At 50.0% G+C, this 25,071-nt stretch overlaps 1 protein-coding gene across 2 annotated transcripts in view; it reads left to right on the top strand.

Moving 5' to 3' along the window:
- Positions 1-24,597, top strand: part of LOC120027387 (upstream-binding protein 1-like) — a 29,152-nt gene extending 4,555 nt beyond the window's left edge. For both annotated transcript variants that reach the window (XM_038972302.1, XM_038972303.1), the window contains 14 exons: positions 685-758; positions 921-1,026; positions 1,110-1,216; positions 1,312-1,464; positions 1,628-1,738; positions 1,829-1,936; positions 5,958-6,061; positions 6,151-6,205; positions 6,317-6,410; positions 7,769-7,859; positions 10,060-10,178; positions 11,238-11,380; positions 23,769-23,820; positions 24,036-24,597. In XM_038972302.1, coding sequence (XP_038828230.1) covers positions 685-758; positions 921-1,026; positions 1,110-1,216; positions 1,312-1,464; positions 1,628-1,738; positions 1,829-1,936; positions 5,958-6,061; positions 6,151-6,205; positions 6,317-6,410; positions 7,769-7,859; positions 10,060-10,178; positions 11,238-11,380; positions 23,769-23,820; positions 24,036-24,094 — 1,376 coding nt within the window. In that variant the 3' untranslated portion in view covers positions 24,095-24,597. The remainder of the gene's footprint in view (positions 1-684; positions 759-920; positions 1,027-1,109; positions 1,217-1,311; positions 1,465-1,627; positions 1,739-1,828; positions 1,937-5,957; positions 6,062-6,150; positions 6,206-6,316; positions 6,411-7,768; positions 7,860-10,059; positions 10,179-11,237; positions 11,381-23,768; positions 23,821-24,035) is intronic.
- The last annotated feature ends 474 nt before the right edge of the window (positions 24,598-25,071 follow it).

Genomic DNA, 25,071 nt, shown 5'->3' with positions numbered 1-25,071 from the left:
GCGCTCTCTCAACAGCAAGAAGGGATGTTGTATGTTTTCAAACAGCAGAGATACTCAATCACTCAGACTTCCTCCTCTTTACTCTGTTTCTCTCCCCCTCGCTGTCTCTCTCCCTCGCTGTCTCTCCCCCTCGCTGTGTCTCCCCCTCGCTGTGTCTCCCCCTCGCTGTGTCTCCCCCTCGCTGTCTCTCCCCCTCGCTGTCTCTCCCCCTCGCTGTCTCTCCCCCTCGCTGTGTCTCCCCCTCGCTGTCTCTCCCCCTCGCTGTCTCTCTCCCTCGCTGTCTCTCCCCCTCGCTGTCTCTCCCCCTCGCTGTCTCTCCCCCTCGCTGTCTCTCCCCATCGCTGTCTCTCCCTCGCTGTCTCTCCCCCTCGCTGTCTCTCCCCCTCGCTGTCTCTCCCTCGCTGTGTCTCCCCATCGCTGTCTCTCTCCCTCGCTGTGTCTCTCCCTCGCTGTGTCTCTCCCTCGCTGTGTCTCTCCCTCGCTGTGTCTCCCCCTCGCTGTGTCTCTCCCTCGCTGTGTCTCTCCCTCGCTGTGTCTCCCCCTCGCTGTGTCTCTCCCTCGCTGTCTCTCCCCCTCGCTGTGTCTCCCCCTCGCTGTGTCTCCCCCTCGATGTCTCTCCCCCTCGATGTCTCTCCCCCTCGATGTCTCTCCCCCTCGCTGTCTCTCCCCCTCGCTGTCTCTCAGGCCAGTCTTATGAGATCCGTATGCTGGACAACAGGAAGCTGGAGTTATCAGAGATAAACAACAGGAGTGTGAAGGTCAGTATGTTCAGCTTGTCTGTCGGTCTGTGTCTCGTTGTTTCTTTGTGGCTGTGTTATGGATGTTGCGGTTGTTTTTAGAGCGTTGCTAGGGTGGTGTTTCGTAACGTGTGTGTGTGTGTGTGTGTGTGTGTGTGTGTGTGTGTGTGTGTGTGTGTATAGAGCATCGTTAGGGTGGTGTTCCATGACAGGAGACTCCAGTACACAGAGCATCGGCAGCTGGAGGGGTGGAAGTGGAATCGCCCTGGAGACCGTCTCCTAGACATCGGTAAGAACACACAAGTATGTGTGTGTGTGTATTTCTCTGACAGTATATGTATGTAATGTGTGTGTGTGTGTGTGTGTGTGTAGACATCCCCTTGTCAGTGGGTATCATGGAGCCCAAGGCCAACCCCTCCCAGCTCAACGCTGCCGAGTTCCTCTGGGACCTCAGCAGGAGAGCCTCTGTGTTTGTGCAGGTAACACTCACTCCCCTGTAGTCACATTAACTCACTCTATTCTCTCCATCTTTCAACCTAACCATCCTCGTGTGTGTGTGTGTGTGTGTGTGTAGGTTCACTGCATCAGTACAGAGTTCACCCCTAGGAAGCATGGAGGAGAGAAGGGAGTTCCCTTCAGGATCCAGCTGGACACTTTCAGACAGGGAGACGACGGCGAGTACACCGAACACCTCCACTCTGCTTCCTGTCAAATCAAAGTCTTCAAGGTACCCACACACAGACGTCACACTGACACCAAGTCACATCACCTTATTGAGGGGTTCAATGCGGAAGACACATTTCAGTTGAATACATTGTTGTACAATTGACTAGGTATCCCCCCCTTTTCCTTTCATCATTCCTCTCTTGCTCTCTCCCTCCTCCTCCCAGCCAAAGGGGGCAGACAGGAAACAGAAGACGGACAGAGAGAAGATGGAGAAACGAACGTCTCAAGAGAAGGAGAAGTACCAATCCTCCTACAACACCACCATCCTATCAGAGGTTGGTCCATTCCAGGGTTTTAATCGGGACTGGAACACTGTACAGCACTTTAACAGGGTTGGCTCAGATTGTGTGTGTGTGTGTGTCTAGATGAGGCTGGAGCCCATCATAGAGGAAGCGGGAGACAATGAGCTGAAGAAGTCCAGCAAGAGGACGCTGCCGGCTGACTGTGGGGACTCGCTGGCCAAGAGAGGCAGTGTAAGAGTCCTTTTTATATATTAGTGTATATTTATCCTGCTTTCATATCTGTCCTCTCCTCCTGTCCAGGTAGTGAATATGTAGTTGTATGTTCCTCTCCTCCTGTCCAGGTAGTGAATATGTAGTTGAATGTTCCTCTCCTGTCCAGGTAGTGAATATGTAGTTGTATGTTCCTCTCCTCCTGTCCAGGTAGTGAATATGTAGTTGTATGTTCCTCTCCTGTCCAGGTAGTGAATATGTAGTTGTATGTTCCTCTCCTCCTGTCCAGGTAGTGAATATGTAGTTGTATGTTCCTCTCCTGTCCAGGTAGTGAATATGTAGTTGAATGTTCCTCTCCTGTCCAGGTAGTGAATATATAGTTGAATGTTCCTCTCCTGTCCAGGTAGTGAATATGTAGTTGTATGTTCCTCTCCTGTCCAGGTAGTGAATATGTAGTTGAATGTTCCTCTCCTGTCCAGGTAGTGAATATGTAGTTGTATGTTCCTCTCCTCCTGTCCAGGTAGTGAATATGTAGTTGTATGTTCCTCTCCTCCTGTCCAGGTAGTGAATATGTAGTTGTATGTTCCTCTCCTCCTGTCCAGGTAGTGAATATGTAGTTGTATGTTCCTCTCCTCCTGTCCAGGTAGTGAATATGTAGTTGTATGTTCTTCTCCTGTCCAGGTAGTGAATATGTAGTTGTATGTTCCTCTCCTCCTGTCCAGGTAGTGAATATGTAGTTGTATGTTCCTCTCCTCCTGTCCAGGTAGTGAATATGTAGTTGTATGTTCCTCTCCTCCTGTCCAGGTAGTGAATATGTAGTTGAATGTTCCTCTCCTCCTGTCCAGGTAGTGAATATGTAGTTGTATGTTCCTCTCCTCCTGTCCAGGTAGTGAATATGTAGTTGTATGTTCCTCTCCTGTCCAGGTAGTGAATATGTAGTTGTATGTTCCTCTCCTCCTGTCCAGGTAGTGAATATGTAGTTGTATGTTCCTCTCCTCCTGTCCAGGTAGTGAATATGTAGTTGAATGTTCCTCTCCTCCTGTCCAGGTAGTGAATATGTAGTTGAATGTTCCTCTCCTCCTGTCCAGGTAGTGAATATGTAGTTGAATGTTCCTCTCCTCCTGTCCAGGTAGTGAATATGTAGTTGAATGTTCCTCTCCTCCTGTCCAGGTAGTGAATATGTAGTTGAATGTTCCTTTCCTCCTGTCCAGGTAGTGAATATGTAGTTGTATGTTCCTCTCCTCCTGTCCAGGTAGTGAATATGTAGTTGAATGTTCCTCTCCTCCTGTCCAGGTAGTGAATATGTAGTTGAATGTTCCTCTCCTCCTGTCCAGGTAGTGAATATGTAGTTGAATGTTCCTCTCCTCCTGTCCAGGTAGTGAATATGTAGTTGAATGTTCCTCTCCTCCTGTCCAGGTAGTGAATATATAGTTGAATGTTCCTCTCCTCCTGTTCAGGTACTGAATATGTAGTTGTATGATGCTTGGTAACAGGGTTTCCGTCAGCCGGTCATTTTTTATTTTTTTTCTTTCAGCCAATAAATAATATTGCTACCCTCCAATTGTCTGGGAAAATAAGAAAAATCGAATAGCAAAATAATGCTGTTTAGGCTGTTCATTGATGGGAATACCAGTTGATGGAAATACATTTGACTGGTCATGCTTATCAGTCTATAGGTTCATTTAGTGGAATTAAATTGACATGCGTTTTATATTCGTTATGTACTTATCACACGTGCACAGCATACGCCTACAGATACGGAGCCGACAGATACGGAGCCTACAGATACGGACCCTACAGATACTACAGATACGAAGCCTACAGATACGGAGCCGACAAATACGGAGCCTACAGATACGGACCCTACAGATACTACAGATACGAAGCCTACAGATACGGACCCTACAGATACTACAGATACGAAGCCTACAGATACGGAGCCGACAGATACGGAGCCTACAGATACGGACCCTACAGATACTACAGATACGAAGCCTACAGATACGGAGCCGACAAATACTACAGATACGGAGCCTACAGATACTACAGATACGGAGCCTACAGATACTACAGTTTATGTACCATCTGAGCTGACAGATACGGAGCCTACAGATACTACAGTTTATGTACCATCTGAGCTGACAGATACGGAGCTGACAGATACGGAGCCGACAGATACGGAGCCGCCAGATACGGAGCCTACAGATACTAAAGATACGGAGCCGACAGATACGGAGCCGACAAATACTACAGATACGGAGCCTACAGATACGGAGCCGACAGATACTACAGATACGGAGCCTACAGATACGGAGCCGACAGATACTACAGTTTATGTACCATCTGAGCTGACAGATACGGAGCCGACAAATACTACACATACGGAGCCTACAGATACGGAGCCTACAGATACGGAGCCGACAAATACTACAGATACGGAGCCTACAGATACGGAGCTGACAGATACTACAGATACGGAGCCTACAGATACGGAGCTGACAGATACTACAGATACGGAGCCGACATATACGGAGCCGACAGATACGGAGCCGACAGATACGGAGCCGACAGATACGGAGCCGACAGATACGGAGCCGACAAATACTACAGATACGGAGCCTACGGATACTACAGATACGGAGCTGACAGATACTACAGATACGGAGCCGACAAATACTACAGATACGGAGCCTACAGATACTACAGATACGGAGACTACAGATACTACAGATACGGAGCCTTTGAGTGGAAAATTGATCAGACAGCACTTTTATAAGTCCAATCATGGCGCAACAATTCTAAATGCATTCGTGTGTTAAGGTTTTTTTGAGGGACCAACATTAAAAATGGCAACTGTTGTTATTTCTCAACTGGTAACTGAAGCGCGCTTCCCATTCACCATTCAAATGCGTAGGTAGGCAACGGAAGGCTGTACTGTATTTATTTATCTTGCTCCTTTGCACCCCAGTATCTCTACTTGCACATTCATCTTCTGCACATCTACCATTCCAGTGTTTAATTGCTATAATGTAATTACTTCGCCACCATGGCCTATTTATTGCCTTAACTCTCTTATCTTACCTCATTTTCACTCACTGTACATAGACTTTTTGTTTTCTTTTGTTCTACTGTATTATTGACTATGTTTTGTTTATTACATGTGTAACTCTGTGTTGTTGTATGTGTCACACTGCTTTGCTTTATTCTTGGTCAGGTCGCAGTTGTAAATGAGAACTTGTTGTCAACTAGCCTACCTGGTTAAATAAATAAATTAACAAAAGTCTGGCTTCACCAGCGCGTCACTTTGAGCTGGAGGGAGCTTTCTGGAAACCTACAGATGCTTCAGTGTTTCAAACTTTTTTTTTTTTTTCTCTCTCTTTTTTTCCCCCCCAATTTCGGGTATCCAATTGGTAGTAGTTACAATCTTGTCTCATCGCTGCTACGGCTGCTACGTAGCCTACTGCCTATAATGTGAAATAGTAGTTTATCAACATTAAGCTAAACGTTCTGATCTGTTGAGTCAGACTCATTGCTTTTTTAGCATGTTTGTATGTAACCAAGGTCTACTGGTTGAATGAATTTGGGATCTGTCGTCCCAGAGTCTGTTTGGAAATAGGCTATATCTTTCTCGACAAGCTGACCAATAGAATAGGTCAACTGTTCTACTATGAGGTACAGTAGATTTACAGACTAGTGATTTTGCTGTTCGTTACTCGTCTTGTTGACCTGAGGGAAAGTACACGTGGACAGTTATTCCAACATCTTTAAAGTGTAGGAAGGACACACGTCATTGCATCCCCGCAGGTTCAGTTCGTATGAATTACTATCATCTAAAATGTGATTTCTGTCATTCTGACAGACAGTGAGTGGACGCCCTAATCGGGTTAGTCACCCAACTCATATGGTAAATGTCTCAATTAAAATGGTGCCGTTCAAATGTCCGGCGCCACATTTTCCAAACGGAAACCCTGCTTAGTAGGTGGTGACAGCAATGCTTTATGGTAGTGCGTTGTTGTGACGTCTCTCTCTTCTCTCTGGTCAGTGTTCTCCGTGGCCTGATGCTTACGTCGGCTCTCCCCGGACGGCTGGTCCCTCCTTCACCTCCACACCCCTCTCCACGTACACTGCCTCCTCCGTACCCGACAGGTGTGTGTGAGCGTTCAGGGATAGAGAGAAAGGAACTCTGTCTGTGTGGACATAGTGAGATAATGCTGACTGTGACTGTTGTATTCCAGTGGCTCATCGTCGCCCAATCACCAGGCAGACCCTGTCAGCCAAGTCGTCACAGAGGTCAGTACACACCACACACATTCTCATGGACGTGTCTCAAATCCTGTAAAAACTTCTCATGTTGAAAATCAATCCCCCCAACTCACACTCTCTCTCTGTCTTTCTCTCCAGCAACTCAGTCCTACAGCCACCATCCCGGAGACTCAGAAGTGGCTTGTCAAAAACCGCTTCAACAGCTACGCGCGGCTCTTCTCCCACTTCTCAGGTACCCACTCTTTCCCTGGTCCCTAGTGTAAGTTGAGTTATTAAAGACAGCCTGTTGAGTTGTTAAAGACAGCCTGTTGAGTTGTTAAAGACAGCCTGTTGAGTTGTTAAAGACAGCCTGTTGAGTTGTTAAAGACAGCCTGTTGAGTTATTAAAGACAGCCTGTTGAGTTGTTAAAGACAGCCTGTTGAGTTGTTAAAGACAGCCTGTTGAGTTGTTAAAGACAGCCTGTTGAGTTGTTAAAGACAGCCTGTTGAGTTGTTAAAGACAGCCTGTTGAGTTGTTAAAGACAGCCTGTTGAGTTGTTAAAGACAGCCTGTTGAGTTGTTAAAGACAGCCTGTTGAGTTATTAAAGACAGCCTGTTGAGTTGTTAAAGGACAGCCTGTTGAGTTATTAAAGACAGCCTGTTGAGTTGTTAAAGACATCCTGTTGAGTTGTTAAAGACATCCTGTTGAGTTGTTAAAGACAGCCTGTTGAGTTGTTAAAGGACAGCCTGTTGAGTTATTAAAGACAGCCTGTTGAGTTGTTAAAGACAGCCTGTTGAGTTGTTAAAGACAGCCTGTTGAGTTATTAAAGACAGCCTGTTGAGTTATTAAAGACAGCCTGTTGAGTTATTAAAGACAGCCTGTTGAGTTATTAAAGACAGCCTGTTGAGTTGTTAAAGACAGCCTGTTGAGTTGTTAAAGACAGCCTGTTGAGTTGTTAAAGACAGCCTGTTGAGTTGTTAAAGACAGCCTGTTGAGTTATTAAAGACAGCCTGTTGAGTTGTTAAAGACAGCCTGTTGAGTTGTTAAAGACAGCCTGTTGAGTTGTTAAAGGACAGCCTGTTGAGTTGTTAAAGGACAGCCTGTTGAGTTGTTAAAGGACAGCCTGTTGAGTTGTTAAAGGACAGCCTGTTGAGTTGTTAAAGGACAGCCTGTTGAGTTGTTAAAGGACAGCCTGTTGAGTTGTTAAAGGACAGCCTGTTGAGTTGTTAAAGGACAGCCTGTTGAGTTGTTAAAGGACAGCCTGTTGAGTTGTTAAAGGACAGCCTGTTGAGTTGTTAAAGACAGCCTGTTGAGTTGTTAAAGACAGCCTGTTGAGTTGTTAAAGACAGCCTGTTGAGTTGTTAAAGACAGCCTGTTGAGTTGTTAAAGACAGCCTGTTGAGTTGTTAAAGACAGCCTGTTGAGTTGTTAAAGACAGCCTGTTGAGTTGTTAAAGACAGCCTGTTGAGTTGTTAAAGACAGCCTGTTGAGTTGTTAAAGACAGCCTGTTGAGTTGTTAAAGGACAGCCTGTTGAGTTGTTAAAGGACAGCCTGTTGAGTTGTTAAAGGACAGCCTGTTGAGTTGTTAAAGACAACCTGTTGTGTTGTGTAGGTTTTGACTTACTAAAGTTGACCCGGGATGACCTGGTTCAGATCTGTGGAGCTGCTGATGGAATCAGACTCTTCTACACACTCAGATCCAGGTAGGGGGGTGAGGGAGGGAGGGGGGTGAGGGAGAGAGGGGGGGGGGGGGGGGGGTGAGGAGGTGGGAGGGAGGGGGGAGGGAGAACACAGTTAGACCCAACCAAAACATGAGAAAACAAAAAGATAATTACTTGACTCATTGGAAAGAATTAACCAAAAAACAGAGCAAACTAGAATGCTATTTGGCCCTAAACAGAGAGTACACATGTCAGAATACCTCACCACTGTGACTGACCCAAACTTATAGAAAGCTTTGACTATGTACAGACTCAGTGAACATTGCCTTGCTATTGAGAAAGGCCGCCGTAGGCAGACCTGGCACTCAAGAGAAGACAGGCTATGTGCAAAATGCCCACAAAATGAGGTGGAAACTGAGCTGCACTTCCTAACCTCCTGCCATATGACCATATTAGAGACACATATTTCCCTCAGATTACACAGATCCACAAAGAATTTGAAAACAAAGCCAATTTTGATAAACTCCCATATCTACTGGGTGAAATACCACAGTGTGCCATCACAGCAGCAATATTTGTGACCTGTTGCCACAAGAAAAGGGCAACCAGTGAAGAACAAACACCATTGTAAATACAACCCATATTTATGTTTATTTATTTGTACTTGAACTATTTACACATCATTACAACACTGTGTATATATACATAATATGACATTTGTAATGTCTTTATTCTTTTGGAACTTCTGAGTGTAATGTTTACTGTTAATTTTTTATTGTTTATAATCTACTTCACTTGTTTTTTTCAATGTAAACATATGTTTCCCATGTCAATAAAGTCCATTGAATAGAGGGGGGGGGGTATTTGAGAGGGGGGGGTATTTGAGAGGGGGGGTGTATTTGAGAGGGGGGGGTGTATTTGAGAGGGGGGGGGGGGTATTTGAGAGGGGGGGGGGTATTTGAGAGGGGGGGGGTATTTGAGAGGGGGGGGGTATTTGAGAGGGGGGGGTATTTGAGAGGGGGGGGGTATTTGAGAGCGAGAGACGGGGTGTGAGAGCGAGAGACGGGGTGTGAGAGCGAGAGACGGGGTGTGAGAGCGAGAGACGGGGTGTGAGAGCGAGAGACGGGGTGTGAGAGCGAGAGAGGGGGGGTGTATGTGAGAGAGGGGGGGTGTATGTGAGAGAGGGGGGGTGTGTGTGAGAGAGGGGGTGTGTGTGAGAGAGGGGGTGTGTGTGTGAGAGAGGGTGTGTGTGTGTGAGAGGGGGTGTGTGTGTGTGAGAGAGGGGGGTGTGTGTGAGAGAGGGGGGGTGTGTGTGAGAGAGGGGGGGTGTGTGTGAGAGAGGGGGGGTGTGTGTGAGAGAGGGGGTGTGTGTGAGAGAGGGGGGGGTGTGTGTGAGAGAGGGGGGGTGTGTGTGTGAGAGAGGGGGTGTGTGTGTGAGAGAGGGGGGGGGTGTGTGTGTGAGAGAGGGGTGTGTGTGTGTGTGTGAGAGAGGGACTGGTGTGTGTGTGTGTGTGAGAGAGGGGTGTGTGTGTGTGTGTGTGAGAGAGGGGTGTGTGTGTGTGTGTGTGAGAGAGGGGGGTGTGTGTGTGTGAGAGAGGGGGGTGTGTGTGTGTGAGAGAGGGGTGTGTGTGTGTGTGTGAGAGAGAGGGGTGTGTGTGTGTGTGTGAGAGAGAGGGGTGTGTGTGTGTGTGTGTGTGTGTGTGTGTGTGTGTGTGTGTGTGTGTGTGTGTGTGTGTGTGAGAGAGAGAGAGGGGTGTGTGTGTGTGTGTGAGAGAGAGAGAGGGGTGTGTGTGAGAGAGAGGGGTGTGTGTGAGAGAGAGGGGTGTGTGTGTGTGAGAGAGAGAGAGGGGTGTGTGTGTGAGAGAGAGGGGTGTGTGTGTGTGAGAGAGAGGGGTGTGTGTGTGAGAGAGAGGTGTGTGTGTGAGAGAGAGGGGTGTGTGTGTGAGAGAGAGGGGTGTGTGTGTGAGAGAGAGGGGGGTGTGTGAGAGAGGGAGGGGGGTGTGAGAGAGGGAGGGGGGGTGAGAGAGGGGGGGGGGGGGTGAGAGAGAGAGATGGGGGGGTGAGAGAGGGGGGGGGTGTATGTGTGAGAGAGAGGGGGGGGTGTATGTGAGGGAGGGGCGTGTATGTGTATGAGAGAGAGGGGCGTATGAGAGACGGGGGTGTATGAGAGAGAGGGGCGTATGTGAGACGGGGGTGTATGGAAATGTGTATGTGTTTCTAACATGTCTCTGTGTTCCTGCAGGTCGGTGTGTCCCAGGTTGACCCTCTATGTGTGTCAGGAGTGTGAGGTAGAGAGCCCCCTGCTGGAGAGACGCAGTGACAGCCAGAACAGAGAGCGCAGTGACACACCTCATTTATACGGTCTGTTGGTTTGTGTTTATGTTTAAATGGCCAATCTGCAGTTTTCACATCCACTTTTAAATCCCCATCAAAACCCAGGATTTATGCTTGTTTTACTCCAATGTTTGCAAACACAGTTTAGCCTGGAAACATGGTCATGGATGGTCAGCCCGTGCATCCATAGGTGAATTTATCCAGCCCTTTTTCTCAAAACAGTGGCAGGGTTTGAAATGCAGATGGACCCTTTTAAATATACTGTTTGTACTTACTCAGAAAGAGCATGTATAAACAGAAATGTTAAAGCCTGCGTCTCCATTCTACTGTAAACACCTCTGTGTGTCTCCATTCTACTGTATACACCTCTGTGTGTCTCCATTCTACTGTATACACCTCTGTGTGTCTCCATTCTACTGTATACACCTCTGTGTGTCTCCATTCTACTGTATTCACCTCTGTGTGTCTCCATTCTACTGTATACACCTCTGTGTGTCTCCATTCTACTGTATACACCTCTGTGTGTCTCCATTCTACTGTATTCACCTCTGTGTGTCTCCATTCTACTGTAAACACCTCTGTGTGTCTCCATTCTACTGTATACACCTCTGTGTGTCTCCATTCTACTGTATACACCTCTGTGTGTCTCCATTCTACTGTATACACCTCTGTGTGTCTCCATTCTACTGTATACACCTCTGCGTGTCTCCATTCTACTGTAAACACCTCTGTGTGTGTCTCCATTCTACTGTAAACACCTCTGTGTGTCTCCATTCTACTGTAAACACCTCTGTGTGTGTCTCCATTCTACTGTATACACCTCTGTGTGTGTCTCCATTCTACTGTATACACCTCTGTGTGTGTCTCCATTCTACTGTATACACCTCTGTGTGTGTCTCCATTTTACTGTATACACCTCTGTGTGTGTCTCCATTCTACTGTATACACCTCTGTGTGTGTCTCCATTCTACTGTATACACCTCTGTGTGTGTCTCCATTTTACTGTATACACATCTTTTAATCTCTGTGTGTGTGTGTGTGTGTGTGTGTGTGTGTGTGTGTGTGTGTGTGTGTGTGTGTGTGCAGTGTACCATGCTCTGTACCTGGAGGAGCTGACTGCAGCTGAGTTGATCAGGAAGATGGCGTGTGTGTGTAGTGTTCCACTGGGACAGATCAACCAGGTCTACCGACAAGGACCCACAGGAATACACATACTGCTGAGTGACCAGGTACACACACACACACACACACACACACTGCTGAGTGACCAGGTACACACACACACACACTGCTGAGTGACCAGGTACACACACACACACACACACACTGCTGAGTGACCAGGTATACACACACACACACTGCTGAGTGACCAGGTACACACACACTGCTGAGTGACCAGGTACACACACACTGCTGAGTGACCAGGTACACACACACTGCTGAGTGACCAGGTACACACACACTGCTGAGTGACCAGGTACACACATACTGCTGAGTGACCAGGTACACACACACTGCTGAGTGACCAGGTACACACACACTGCTGAGTGACCAGGTACACACACACTGCTGAGTGACCAGGTACACACACACTGCTGAGTGACCAGGTACACACATACTGCTGAGTGACCAGGTACACACATACTGCTGAGTGACCAGGTACACACATACTGCTGAGTGACCAGGTACACACACACACACTGCTGAGTGACCAGGTACACACACACACACTGCTGAGTGACCAGGTACACACACACTGCTGAGTGACCAGGTACACACACACTGCTGAGTGACCAGGTACACACACACTGCTGAGTGACCAGGTACACACATACTGCTGAGTGACCAGGTACACACATACTGCTGAGTGACCAGGTACACACATACTGCTGAGTGACCAGGTACACACACACACACTGCTGAGTGACCAGGTACACACATACTGCTGAGTGACCAGGTACACACACACACACTGCTGAGTGACCAGGTACACACACACTGCTGAGTGACCAGGTACACACATACTGCTGAGTGACCAGGTACACACACACTGCTGAGTGACCAGGTACACACATACTGCTGAGTGACCAGGTACACACACACTGCTGAGTGACCAGGTACACACACACTGCTGAGTGACCAGGTACACACACACTGCTGAGTGACCAGGTACACACACACTGCTGAGTGACCAGGTACACACACACTGCTGAGTGACCAGGTACACACACACTGCTGAGTGACCAGGTACACACACACTGCTGAGTGACCAGGTACACACACACTGCTGAGTGACCAGGTACACACACACTGCTGAGTGACCAGGTACACACACACACTGCTGAGTGACCAGGTACACACACACACTGCTGAGTGACCAGGTACACACACACACGGCTGAGTGACCAGGTACACACACACACGGCTGAGTGACCAGGTACACACACACACGGCTGAGTGACCAGGTACACACACACACGGCTGAGTGACCAGGTACACACACACACGGCTGAGTGACCAGGTACACACACACACGGCTGAGTGACCAGGTACACACACACACGGCTGAGTGACCAGGTACACACACACACGGCTGAGTGACCAGGTACACACACACACACGGCTGAGTGACCAGGTACACACACACTGCTGAGTGACCAGGTACACACACTGCTGAGTGACCAGGTACACACACACTGCTGAGTGACCAGGTACACACACACTGCTGAGTGACCAGGTACACACACACTGCTGAGTGACCAGGTACACATACACACACATACTGCTGAGTGACCAGGTACACATACACACACACACTGCTGAGTGACCAGGTACACACATACACACACACACTGCTGAGTGACCAGGTACACACACACTGCTGAGTGACCAGGTACACACACACTGCTGAGTGACCAGGTACACACACACTGCTGAGTGACCAGGTACACACACACTGCTGAGTGACCAGGTACACACACACTGCTGAGTGACCAGGTACACACATACACACACATACTGCTGAGTGACCAGGTACACACACACTGCTGAGTAACCAGGTACACACACACTGCTGAGTGACCAGGTACACACATACTGCTGAGTGACCAGGTACACACACACTGCTGAGTGACCAGGTACACACACACTGCTGAGTGACCAGGTACACACACACTGCTGAGTGACCAGGTACACACATACTGCTGAGTGACCAGGTACACACATACACACACATACTGCTGAGTGACCAGGTACACACATACTGCTGAGTGACCAGGTACACACACACTGCTGAGTGACCAGGTACACACACACTGCTGAGTGACCAGGTACACACACATACTGCTGAGTGACCAGGTACACACATACACACACATACTGCTGAGTGACCAGGTACACACATACACACACACATACTGCTAGAGTGACCAGGTACACACACACACACACACATACTGCTGAGTGACCAGGTACACACACACACACACACATACTGCTGAGTGACCAGGTACACACACACACACATACTGCTGAGTGACCAGGTACACACACACACACACACATACTGCTGAGTGACCAGGTACACACACACACACACACATACTGCTGAGTGACCAGGTACACACACACACACACACACACACACATACTGCTGAGTGACCAGGTACACACACACACACATACTGCTGAGTGACCAGGTACACACACACTGCTGAGTGACCAGGTACACACACACTGCTGAGTGACCAGGTACACACACACACTGCTGAGTGACCAGGTACACACACACACTGCTGAGTGACCAGGTACACACACACACGGCTGAGTGACCAGGTACACACACACACGGCTGAGTGACCAGGTACACACACACACGGCTGAGTGACCAGGTACACACACACACGGCTGAGTGACCAGGTACACACACACACGGCTGAGTGACCAGGTACACACACACACGGCTGAGTGACCAGGTACACACACACACGGCTGAGTGACCAGGTACACACACACACGGCTGAGTGACCAGGTACACACACACACGGCTGAGTGACCAGGTACACACACACACGGCTGAGTGACCAGGTACACACACACACGGCTGAGTGACCAGGTACACACACACACGGCTGAGTGACCAGGTACACACACACACACGGCTGAGTGACCAGGTACACACACACGGCTGAGTGACCAGGTACACACACACTGCTGAGTGACCAGGTACACACACACTGCTGAGTGACCAGGTACACACACACTGCTGAGTGACCAGGTACACACACACTGCTGAGTGACCAGGTACACACACACTGCTGAGTGACCAGGTACACACACACTGCTGAGTGACCAGGTACACATACACACACATACTGCTGAGTGACCAGGTACACACATACACACACACACTGCTGAGTGACCAGGTACACACACACTGCTGAGTGACCAGGTACACACACACTGCTGAGTGACCAGGTACACACACACTGCTGAGTGACCAGGTACACACATACACACACATACTGCTGAGTGACCAGGTACACACACACTGCTGAGTAACCAGGTACACACACACTGCTGAGTGACCAGGTACACACATACTGCTGAGTGACCAGGTACACACACACTGCTGAGTGACCAGGTACACACACACTGCTGAGTGACCAGGTACACACACACACTGCTGAGTGACCAGGTACACACACACACTGCTGAGTGACCAGGTACACACACACTGCTGAGTGACCAGGTACACACATACTGCTGAGTGACCAGGTACACACATACTGCTGAGTGACCAGGTACACACATACACACACATACTGCTGAGTGACCAGGTACACACATACTGCTGAGTGACCAGGTACACACACACTGCTGAGTGACCAGGTACACACACATACTGCTGAGTGACCAGGTACACACATACACACACATACTGCTGAGTGACCAGGTACACACATACACACACACATACTGCTAGAGTGACCAGGTACACACACACACACACACACATACTGCTGAGTGACCAGGTACACACACACACACATACTGCTGAGTGACCAGGTACACACACACACACACACATACTGCTGAGTGACCAGGTACACACACACACACACACACACACATACTGCTGAGTGACCAGGTACACACACACACACATACTGCTGAGTGACCAGGTACACACACACACACATACTGCTGAGTGACCAGGTACACACACACACACACATACTGCTGAGTGACCAGGTACACACACACACACACATACTGCTGAGTGACCAGGTACACACACACACACACATACTGCTGAGTGACCAGGTACACACACACACACACACACACACATACTGCTGAGTGACCAGGTACACACACACACACACATACTGCTGAGTGACCAGGTACACACATACTGCTGAGTGACCAGGTAAACACACACATACTGCTGAGTGACCAGGTGTACACACACACACACACACACACACACACACACACACACACACACACTGCTGAGTGACCAGGTATACACACACACACACTGCTGAGTGACCGGGTGCACACACACACACTCCTGAGTGACCAGGTACACACACACACACACACACACACTGCTGAGTGACCAGGTATACACACACACACACACACTGCTGAGTGACCAGGTGCACACACACACACTGCTGAGTGACCAGGTACACACACACACACACACACTGCTGAGTGACCAGGTATACACACACACACATACTGCTGAGTGACCAGGTACACACACACATACTGCTGAGTGACCAGGTACACACACACACACACACACACACACACATACTGCTGAGTGACCAGGTACACACACACACACACACACACACACACACACTGCTGAGTGACCAGGTACACACACACATACTGCTGAGTGACCAGGTACACACACACACACACACACACACACACACATACTGCTGAGTGACCAGGTACACACACACACACACACACACACACACATACTGCTGAGTGACCAGGTACACACACACATACTGCTGAAGTGACCAGGTACACACACACATACTGCTGAGTGACCAGGTACACACACACATACTGCTGAGTGACCAGGTACACACACACATACTGCTGAGTGACCAGGTACACACACACATACTGCTGAGTGACCAGGTACACACACACATACTGCTGAGTGACCAGGTACACACACACATACTGCTGAGTGACCAGGTACACACACACATACTGCTGAGTGACCAGGTACACACACACATACTGCTGAGTGACCAGGTACACACACACATACTGCTGAGTGACCAGGTACACACACACATACTGCTGAGTGACCAGGTACACACACACATACTGCTGAGTGACCAGGTACAACACACACATACTGCTGAGTGACCAGGTACACACACACACACACACACTGCTGAGTGACCAGGTACACACACACACACACACACTGCTGAGTGACCAGGTACACACACACACACACACACTGCTGAGTGACCAGGTACACACACACACACACACACTGCTGAGTGACCAGGTACACACACACACACACACACTGCTGAGTGACCAGGTACACACACACACACACACACTGCTGAGTGACCAGGTACACACACACACACACACTGCTGAGTGACCAGGTACACACACACACACACACTGCTGAGTGACCAGGTACACACACACATACTGCTGAGTGACCAGGTACACACACACATACTGCTGAGTGACCAGGTACACACACACATACTGCTGAGTGACCAGGTACACACACACATACTGCTGAGTGACCAGGTACACACACACATACTGCTGAGTGACCAGGTACACACACACATACTGCTGAGTGACCAGGTACACACACACACACACACACTGCTGAGTGACCAGGTACACACACACACACACACACTGCTGAGTGACCAGGTACACACACACACACACACACTGCTGAGTGACCAGGTACACACACACACACACACTGCTGAGTGACCAGGTACACACACACACACATACTGCTGAGTGACCAGGTACACACACACATACTGCTGAGTGACCAGGTACACACACACATACTGCTGAGTGACCAGGTACACACACACATACTGCTGAGTGACCAGGTACACACACACATACTGCTGAGTGACCAGGTACACACACACACACACACACTGCTGAGTGACCAGGTACACACACACACACACACACACACTGCTGAGTGACCAGGTACACACACACACACACACACACACTGCTGAGTGACCAGGTACACACACACACACACACTGCTGAGTGACCAGGTACACACACACACACACACACACACACACACACACACACTGCTGAGTGACCAGGTACACACACACACACACACTGCTGAGTGACCAGGTACACACACACACACACACTGCTGAGTGACCAGGTACACACACACACACACACTGCTGAGTGACCAGGTACACACATACTGCTGAGTGACCAGGTACACACATACTGCTGAGTGACCAGGTACACACATACTGCTGAGTGACCAGGTACACACATACTGCTGAGTGACCAGGTACACACATACTGCTGAGTGACCAGGTACACACATACTGCTGAGTGACCAGGTACACACATACTGCTGAGTGACCAGGTACACACATACTGCTGAGTGACCAGGTACACACACACTGCTGAGTGACCAGGTACACACACACTGCTGAGTGACCAGGTACACACACACACTGCTGAGTGACCAGGTACACACACACACTGCTGAGTGACCAGGTACACACACACACGGCTGAGTGACCAGGTACACACACACACGGCTGAGTGACCAGGTACACACACACACGGCTGAGTGACCAGGTACACACACACACGGCTGAGTGACCAGGTACACACACACACGGCTGAGTGACCAGGTACACACACACACGGCTGAGTGACCAGGTACACACACACACGGCTGAGTGACCAGGTACACACACACACGGCTGAGTGACCAGGTACACACACACACGGCTGAGTGACCAGGTACACACACACACGGCTGAGTGACCAGGTACACACACACACGGCTGAGTGACCAGGTACACACACACACGGCTGAGTGACCAGGTACACACACACACGGCTGAGTGACCAGGTACACACACACACGGCTGAGTGACCAGGTACACACACACTGCTGAGTGACCAGGTACACACACACTGCTGAGTGACCAGGTACACACACACTGCTGAGTGACCAGGTACACACACACTGCTGAGTGACCAGGTACACACACACTGCTGAGTGACCAGGTACACACACACTGCTGAGTGACCAGGTACACATACACACACATACTGCTGAGTGACCAGGTACACACATACACACACACACTGCTGAGTGACCAGGTACACACACACTGCTGAGTGACCAGGTACACACACACTGCTGAGTGACCAGGTACACACACACTGCTGAGTGACCAGGTACACACATACACACACATACTGCTGAGTGACCAGGTACACACACACTGCTGAGTAACCAGGTACACACACACTGCTGAGTGACCAGGTACACACATACTGCTGAGTGACCAGGTACACACACACTGCTGAGTGACCAGGTACACACACACTGCTGAGTGACCAGGTACACACACACACTGCTGAGTGACCAGGTACACACACACACTGCTGAGTGACCAGGTACACACACACTGCTGAGTGACCAGGTACACACATACTGCTGAGTGACCAGGTACACACATACTGCTGAGTGACCAGGTACACACATACACACACATACTGCTGAGTGACCAGGTACACACATACTGCTGAGTGACCAGGTACACACACACTGCTGAGTGACCAGGTACACACACATACTGCTGAGTGACCAGGTACACACATACACACACATACTGCTGAGTGACCAGGTACACACATACACACACACATACTGCTAGAGTGACCAGGTACACACACACACACACACACATACTGCTGAGTGACCAGGTACACACACACACACATACTGCTGAGTGACCAGGTACACACACACACACACACATACTGCTGAGTGACCAGGTACACACACACACACACACACATACTGCTGAGTGACCAGGTACACACACACACACATACTGCTGAGTGACCAGGTACACACACACACACATACTGCTGAGTGACCAGGTACACACACACACACACATACTGCTGAGTGACCAGGTACACACACACACACACATACTGCTGAGTGACCAGGTACACACACACACACACATACTGCTGAGTGACCAGGTACACACACACACACACACACACACATACTGCTGAGTGACCAGGTACACACACACACACACATACTGCTGAGTGACCAGGTACACACATACTGCTGAGTGACCAGGTAAACACACACATACTGCTGAGTGACCAGGTGTACACACACACACACACACACACACACACACACACACACACACACTGCTGAGTGACCAGGTATACACACACACACACTGCTGAGTGACCGGGTGCACACACACACACTCCTGAGTGACCAGGTACACACACACACACACACACACACTGCTGAGTGACCAGGTATACACACACACACACACACTGCTGAGTGACCAGGTGCACACACACACACTGCTGAGTGACCAGGTACACACACACACACACACACTGCTGAGTGACCAGGTATACACACACACACATACTGCTGAGTGACCAGGTACACACACACATACTGCTGAGTGACCAGGTACACACACACACACACACACACACACACATACTGCTGAGTGACCAGGTACACACACACACACACACACACACACACACACTGCTGAGTGACCAGGTACACACACACATACTGCTGAGTGACCAGGTACACACACACACACACACACACACACACACATACTGCTGAGTGACCAGGTACACACACACACACACACACACACACACATACTGCTGAGTGACCAGGTACACACACACATACTGCTGAGTGACCAGGTACACACACACATACTGCTGAGTGACCAGGTACACACACACATACTGCTGAGTGACCAGGTACACACACACATACTGCTGAGTGACCAGGTACACACACACATACTGCTGAGTGACCAGGTACACACACACATACTGCTGAGTGACCAGGTACACACACACATACTGCTGAGTGACCAGGTACACACACACATACTGCTGAGTGACCAGGTACACACACACATACTGCTGAGTGACCAGGTACACACACACATACTGCTGAGTGACCAGGTACACACACACATACTGCTGAGTGACCAGGTACACACACACATACTGCTGAGTGACCAGGTACACACACACATACTGCTGAGTGACCAGGTACACACACACACACACACTGCTGAGTGACCAGGTACACACACACACACACACACTGCTGAGTGACCAGGTACACACACACACACACACACTGCTGAGTGACCAGGTACACACACACACACACACACTGCTGAGTGACCAGGTACACACACACACACACACACTGCTGAGTGACCAGGTACACACACACACACACACACTGCTGAGTGACCAGGTACACACACACACACACACTGCTGAGTGACCAGGTACACACACACATACTGCTGAGTGACCAGGTACACACACACATACTGCTGAGTGACCAGGTACACACACACATACTGCTGAGTGACCAGGTACACACACACATACTGCTGAGTGACCAGGTACACACACACATACTGCTGAGTGACCAGGTACACACACACATACTGCTGAGTGACCAGGTACACACACACACACACACACTGCTGAGTGACCAGGTACACACACACACACACACACTGCTGAGTGACCAGGTACACACACACACACACACACTGCTGAGTGACCAGGTACACACACACACACACACTGCTGAGTGACCAGGTACACACACACACACATACTGCTGAGTGACCAGGTACACACACACATACTGCTGAGTGACCAGGTACACACACACATACTGCTGAGTGACCAGGTACACACACACATACTGCTGAGTGACCAGGTACACACACACATACTGCTGAGTGACCAGGTACACACACACATACTGCTGAGTGACCAGGTACACACACACACACACATACTGCTGAGTGACCAGGTACACACACACACACACACACTGCTGAGTGACCAGGTACACACACACACACACACACACACTGCTGAGTGACCAGGTACACACACACACACACACACACACTGCTGAGTGACCAGGTACACACACACACACACACTGCTGAGTGACCAGGTACACACACACACACACACACACACACACACACACACACACTGCTGAGTGACCAGGTACACACACACACACACACTGCTGAGTGACCAGGTACACACACACACACACACTGCTGAGTGACCAGGTACACACACACACACACACTGCTGAGTGACCAGGTACACACATACTGCTGAGTGACCAGGTACACACATACTGCTGAGTGACCAGGTACACACATACTGCTGAGTGACCAGGTACACACATACTGCTGAGTGACCAGGTACACACATACTGCTGAGTGACCAGGTACACACATACTGCTGAGTGACCAGGTACACACATACTGCTGAGTGACCAGGTACACACATACTGCTGAGTGACCAGGTACACACATACTGCTGAGTGACCAGGTACACACATACTGCTGAGTGACCAGGTACACACATACTGCTGAGTGACCAGGTACACACATACTGCTGAGTGACCAGGTACACACATACTGCTGAGTGACCAGGTACACACATACTGCTGAGTGACCAGGTACACACACACTGCTGAGTGACCAGGTACACACACGCTGCTGAGTGACCAGGTACACACACGCTGCTGAGTGACCAGGTACACACACGCTGCTGAGTGACCAGGTACACACACGCTGCTGAGTGACCAGGTACACACACGCTGCTGAGTGACCAGGTACACACACGCTGCTGAGTGACCAGGTACACACACGCTGCTGAGTGACCAGGTACACACACGCTGCTGAGTGACCAGGTACACACACGCTGCTGAGTGACCAGGTACACACACGCTGCTGAGTGACCAGGTACACACACACACACACACACGCTGCTGAGTGACCAGGTACACACACGCTGCTGAGTGACCAGGTACACACACGCTGCTGAGTGACCAGGTACCCACACGCTGCTGAGTGACCAGGTACACACACGCTGCTGAGTGACCAGGTACACACACGCTGCTGAGTGACCAGGTACACACACGCTGCTGAGTGACCAGGTACACACACGCTGCTGAGTGACCAGGTACACACACGCTGCTGAGTGACCAGGTACACACACGCTGCTGAGTGACCAGGTACACACACGCTGCTGAGTGACCAGGTACACACACGCTGCTGAGTGACCAGGTACACACACGCTGCTGAGTGACCAGGTACACACACGCTGCTGAGTGACCAGGTACACACACACACATACTGCTGAGTGACCAGGTACACACACACACACACTGCTGAGTGACCAGGTACACACACACACACACTGCTGAGTGACCAGGTACACACACACACACACACACACACACACACACACACACTGCTGAGTGACCAGGTACACACACACACACACACACACACACACACACACTGCTGAGTGACCAGGTACACACACACACACACACACACACACTGCTGAGTGACCAGGTACACACACACACTGCTGAGTGACCAGGTACACACACACATACTGCTGAGTGACCAGGTACACACACTGCTGAGTGACCAGGTACACACACACACACACACACACACACACACTGCTGAGTGACCAGGTACACACACACACACACACTGCTGAGTGACCAGGTACACACACACTGCTGAGTGACCAGGTACACACACACACACTGCTGAGTGACCAGGTACACACACACACACACACTGCCGAGTGACCAGGTACACACACACACACACACTGCCGAGTGACCAGGTACACACACACACACTGCCGAGTGACCAGGTACACACACACACACACACACTGCCGAGTGACCAGGTACACACACACACACTGCCGAGTGACCAGGTACACACACACACACTGCCGAGTGACCAGGTACACACACACACACACACACTGCCGAGTGACCAGGTACACACACACACACACATACTGCTGAGTGACCAGGTACACACACACACACTGCCGAGTGACCAGGTACACACACACACACACATACTGCTGAGTGACCAGGTACACACACACTGTTCAGTGACCAGGTAGAGGTGGATGTTCTCTGTCCATCAGGTGTTTGCATTATATTTACCTACTGCCGCTGTGTCCCACCCTAACCCTTCCCCCCTTCAGCCTATTCAGGAAGTACTGGGTGCACCATTCAAAACAGTCCCCCAACCAGACTGTGCATCACAGCTAGTGGACCCGTGTGATTGACTTGATACTGTATCAGTATACCTTAACATTACTGGTTCAGTTGCATTGTTCTAGTTTTAAACTAGATTTCTTAACCGTAACATTTCTGTTTTAATGTTATCTAATGTTATTTCCCAGATGGTTTACAACTTACCGGACGAGAGCTGCTTTCTGATCGGCACAATCAAAGGTATGGTGACATAGTCAGACATTTCTGTTCTGGACAAACTTTCCTTTTCTAGTTTGACCTCAATGCTAACGCTCTCTCTCGGTCTTTCTCTCTCCATCTCTCTCTCTCCATCTCGCTCCCTCCCTCCATCTCTCTCTCGCTCCATCTCTCTCTCCATCTCGCTCCCTCCCTCCATCTCTCTCTCCCTCCATCTCTCTCGGTCTGTTTCTCTCTAGATGAAACGGGGGAGGGGCTCCACCAAATGGGGGAGGGGCTTCACCTGGTTTTGAAGTAGCCATAGAGGATGAGCGTGCGATGACATCACTCAACACTCCTCCGTCTGTGTGGAGGGGAGCAGCCTCCATCCCTCCTTCCATCCCTCCCTCTCCTATCGTTCAGATTGCCGTGTCTAAGGCAGACGGACAGAGAAACTGAACTGCGACCTTGTTAATGTTAGAATCTGACAGGGTGTGACCACTGTTTCATATTGAAAACACTATTACTGAGGGGGGGGGGGACTTTGTTTATTCTTAAATGTTTATATTGTTGTACGAGAGGAGGGAGGCTGCCCCCCCACAGAGAGAGAGTCATATAGAGGAGGGAGGCTGCCCCCCCCACAGAGAGAGAGTCATATAGAGGAGGGAGGCTGCCCCCCCCACAGAGAGAGAGTCATATAGAGGAGGGAGGCTGCCCCCCACACAGAGAGAGTCATATAGAGGAGGAGAGGGAGGTTGCCCCCCCCACACAGAGAGAGAGTCATATAGAGGAGGAGAGGGAGGTTGCCCCCCCCACACAGAGAGAGAGTCATATAGAGGAGGAGAGGGAGGCTGCCCCCCCACACAGAGAGAGAGTCATATAGAGGAGGAGAGGGAGGCTGCCCCCCCACACAGAGAGAGAGTCATATAGAGGAGGAGAGGGAGGCTGCCCCCCCACACAGAGAGAGAGTCATATAGAGGAGAGGAGGGAGGCTGCCCCCCCACACAGAGAGAGAGTCATATAGAGGAGGAGAGGGAGGCTGCCCCCCCCACAGAGGCCCATACAGGCAGCACTATAGGCCTCAGACAGGGCCAGTCATCAGTCAGTGCTGCTGGACCTCCCTGTGACTCGAACGTGCGGACTGAGGTTCAGGCAGACAGACAGAACCCAGCCGTTAGTGTCTCATTCGCTCTGACCTGAGACTCGACCACACACACTTTCACGGAAGCAGAGCTGGCGACTAACTAAACCAGAAAAGACTGTCTAGAACGCGCCGGCCCCGGTGTGGACCTTCTG

The sequence above is a fragment of the Salvelinus namaycush genome, chromosome 32, assembly GCF_016432855.1.
Source record: "Salvelinus namaycush isolate Seneca chromosome 32, SaNama_1.0, whole genome shotgun sequence".
In the NCBI taxonomy this organism is placed as follows: domain Eukaryota; kingdom Metazoa; phylum Chordata; class Actinopteri; order Salmoniformes; family Salmonidae; genus Salvelinus; species Salvelinus namaycush.
Note: the sequence above shows the minus strand (reverse complement) of the source record. Positions and strands in the feature narration are given on the sequence as shown.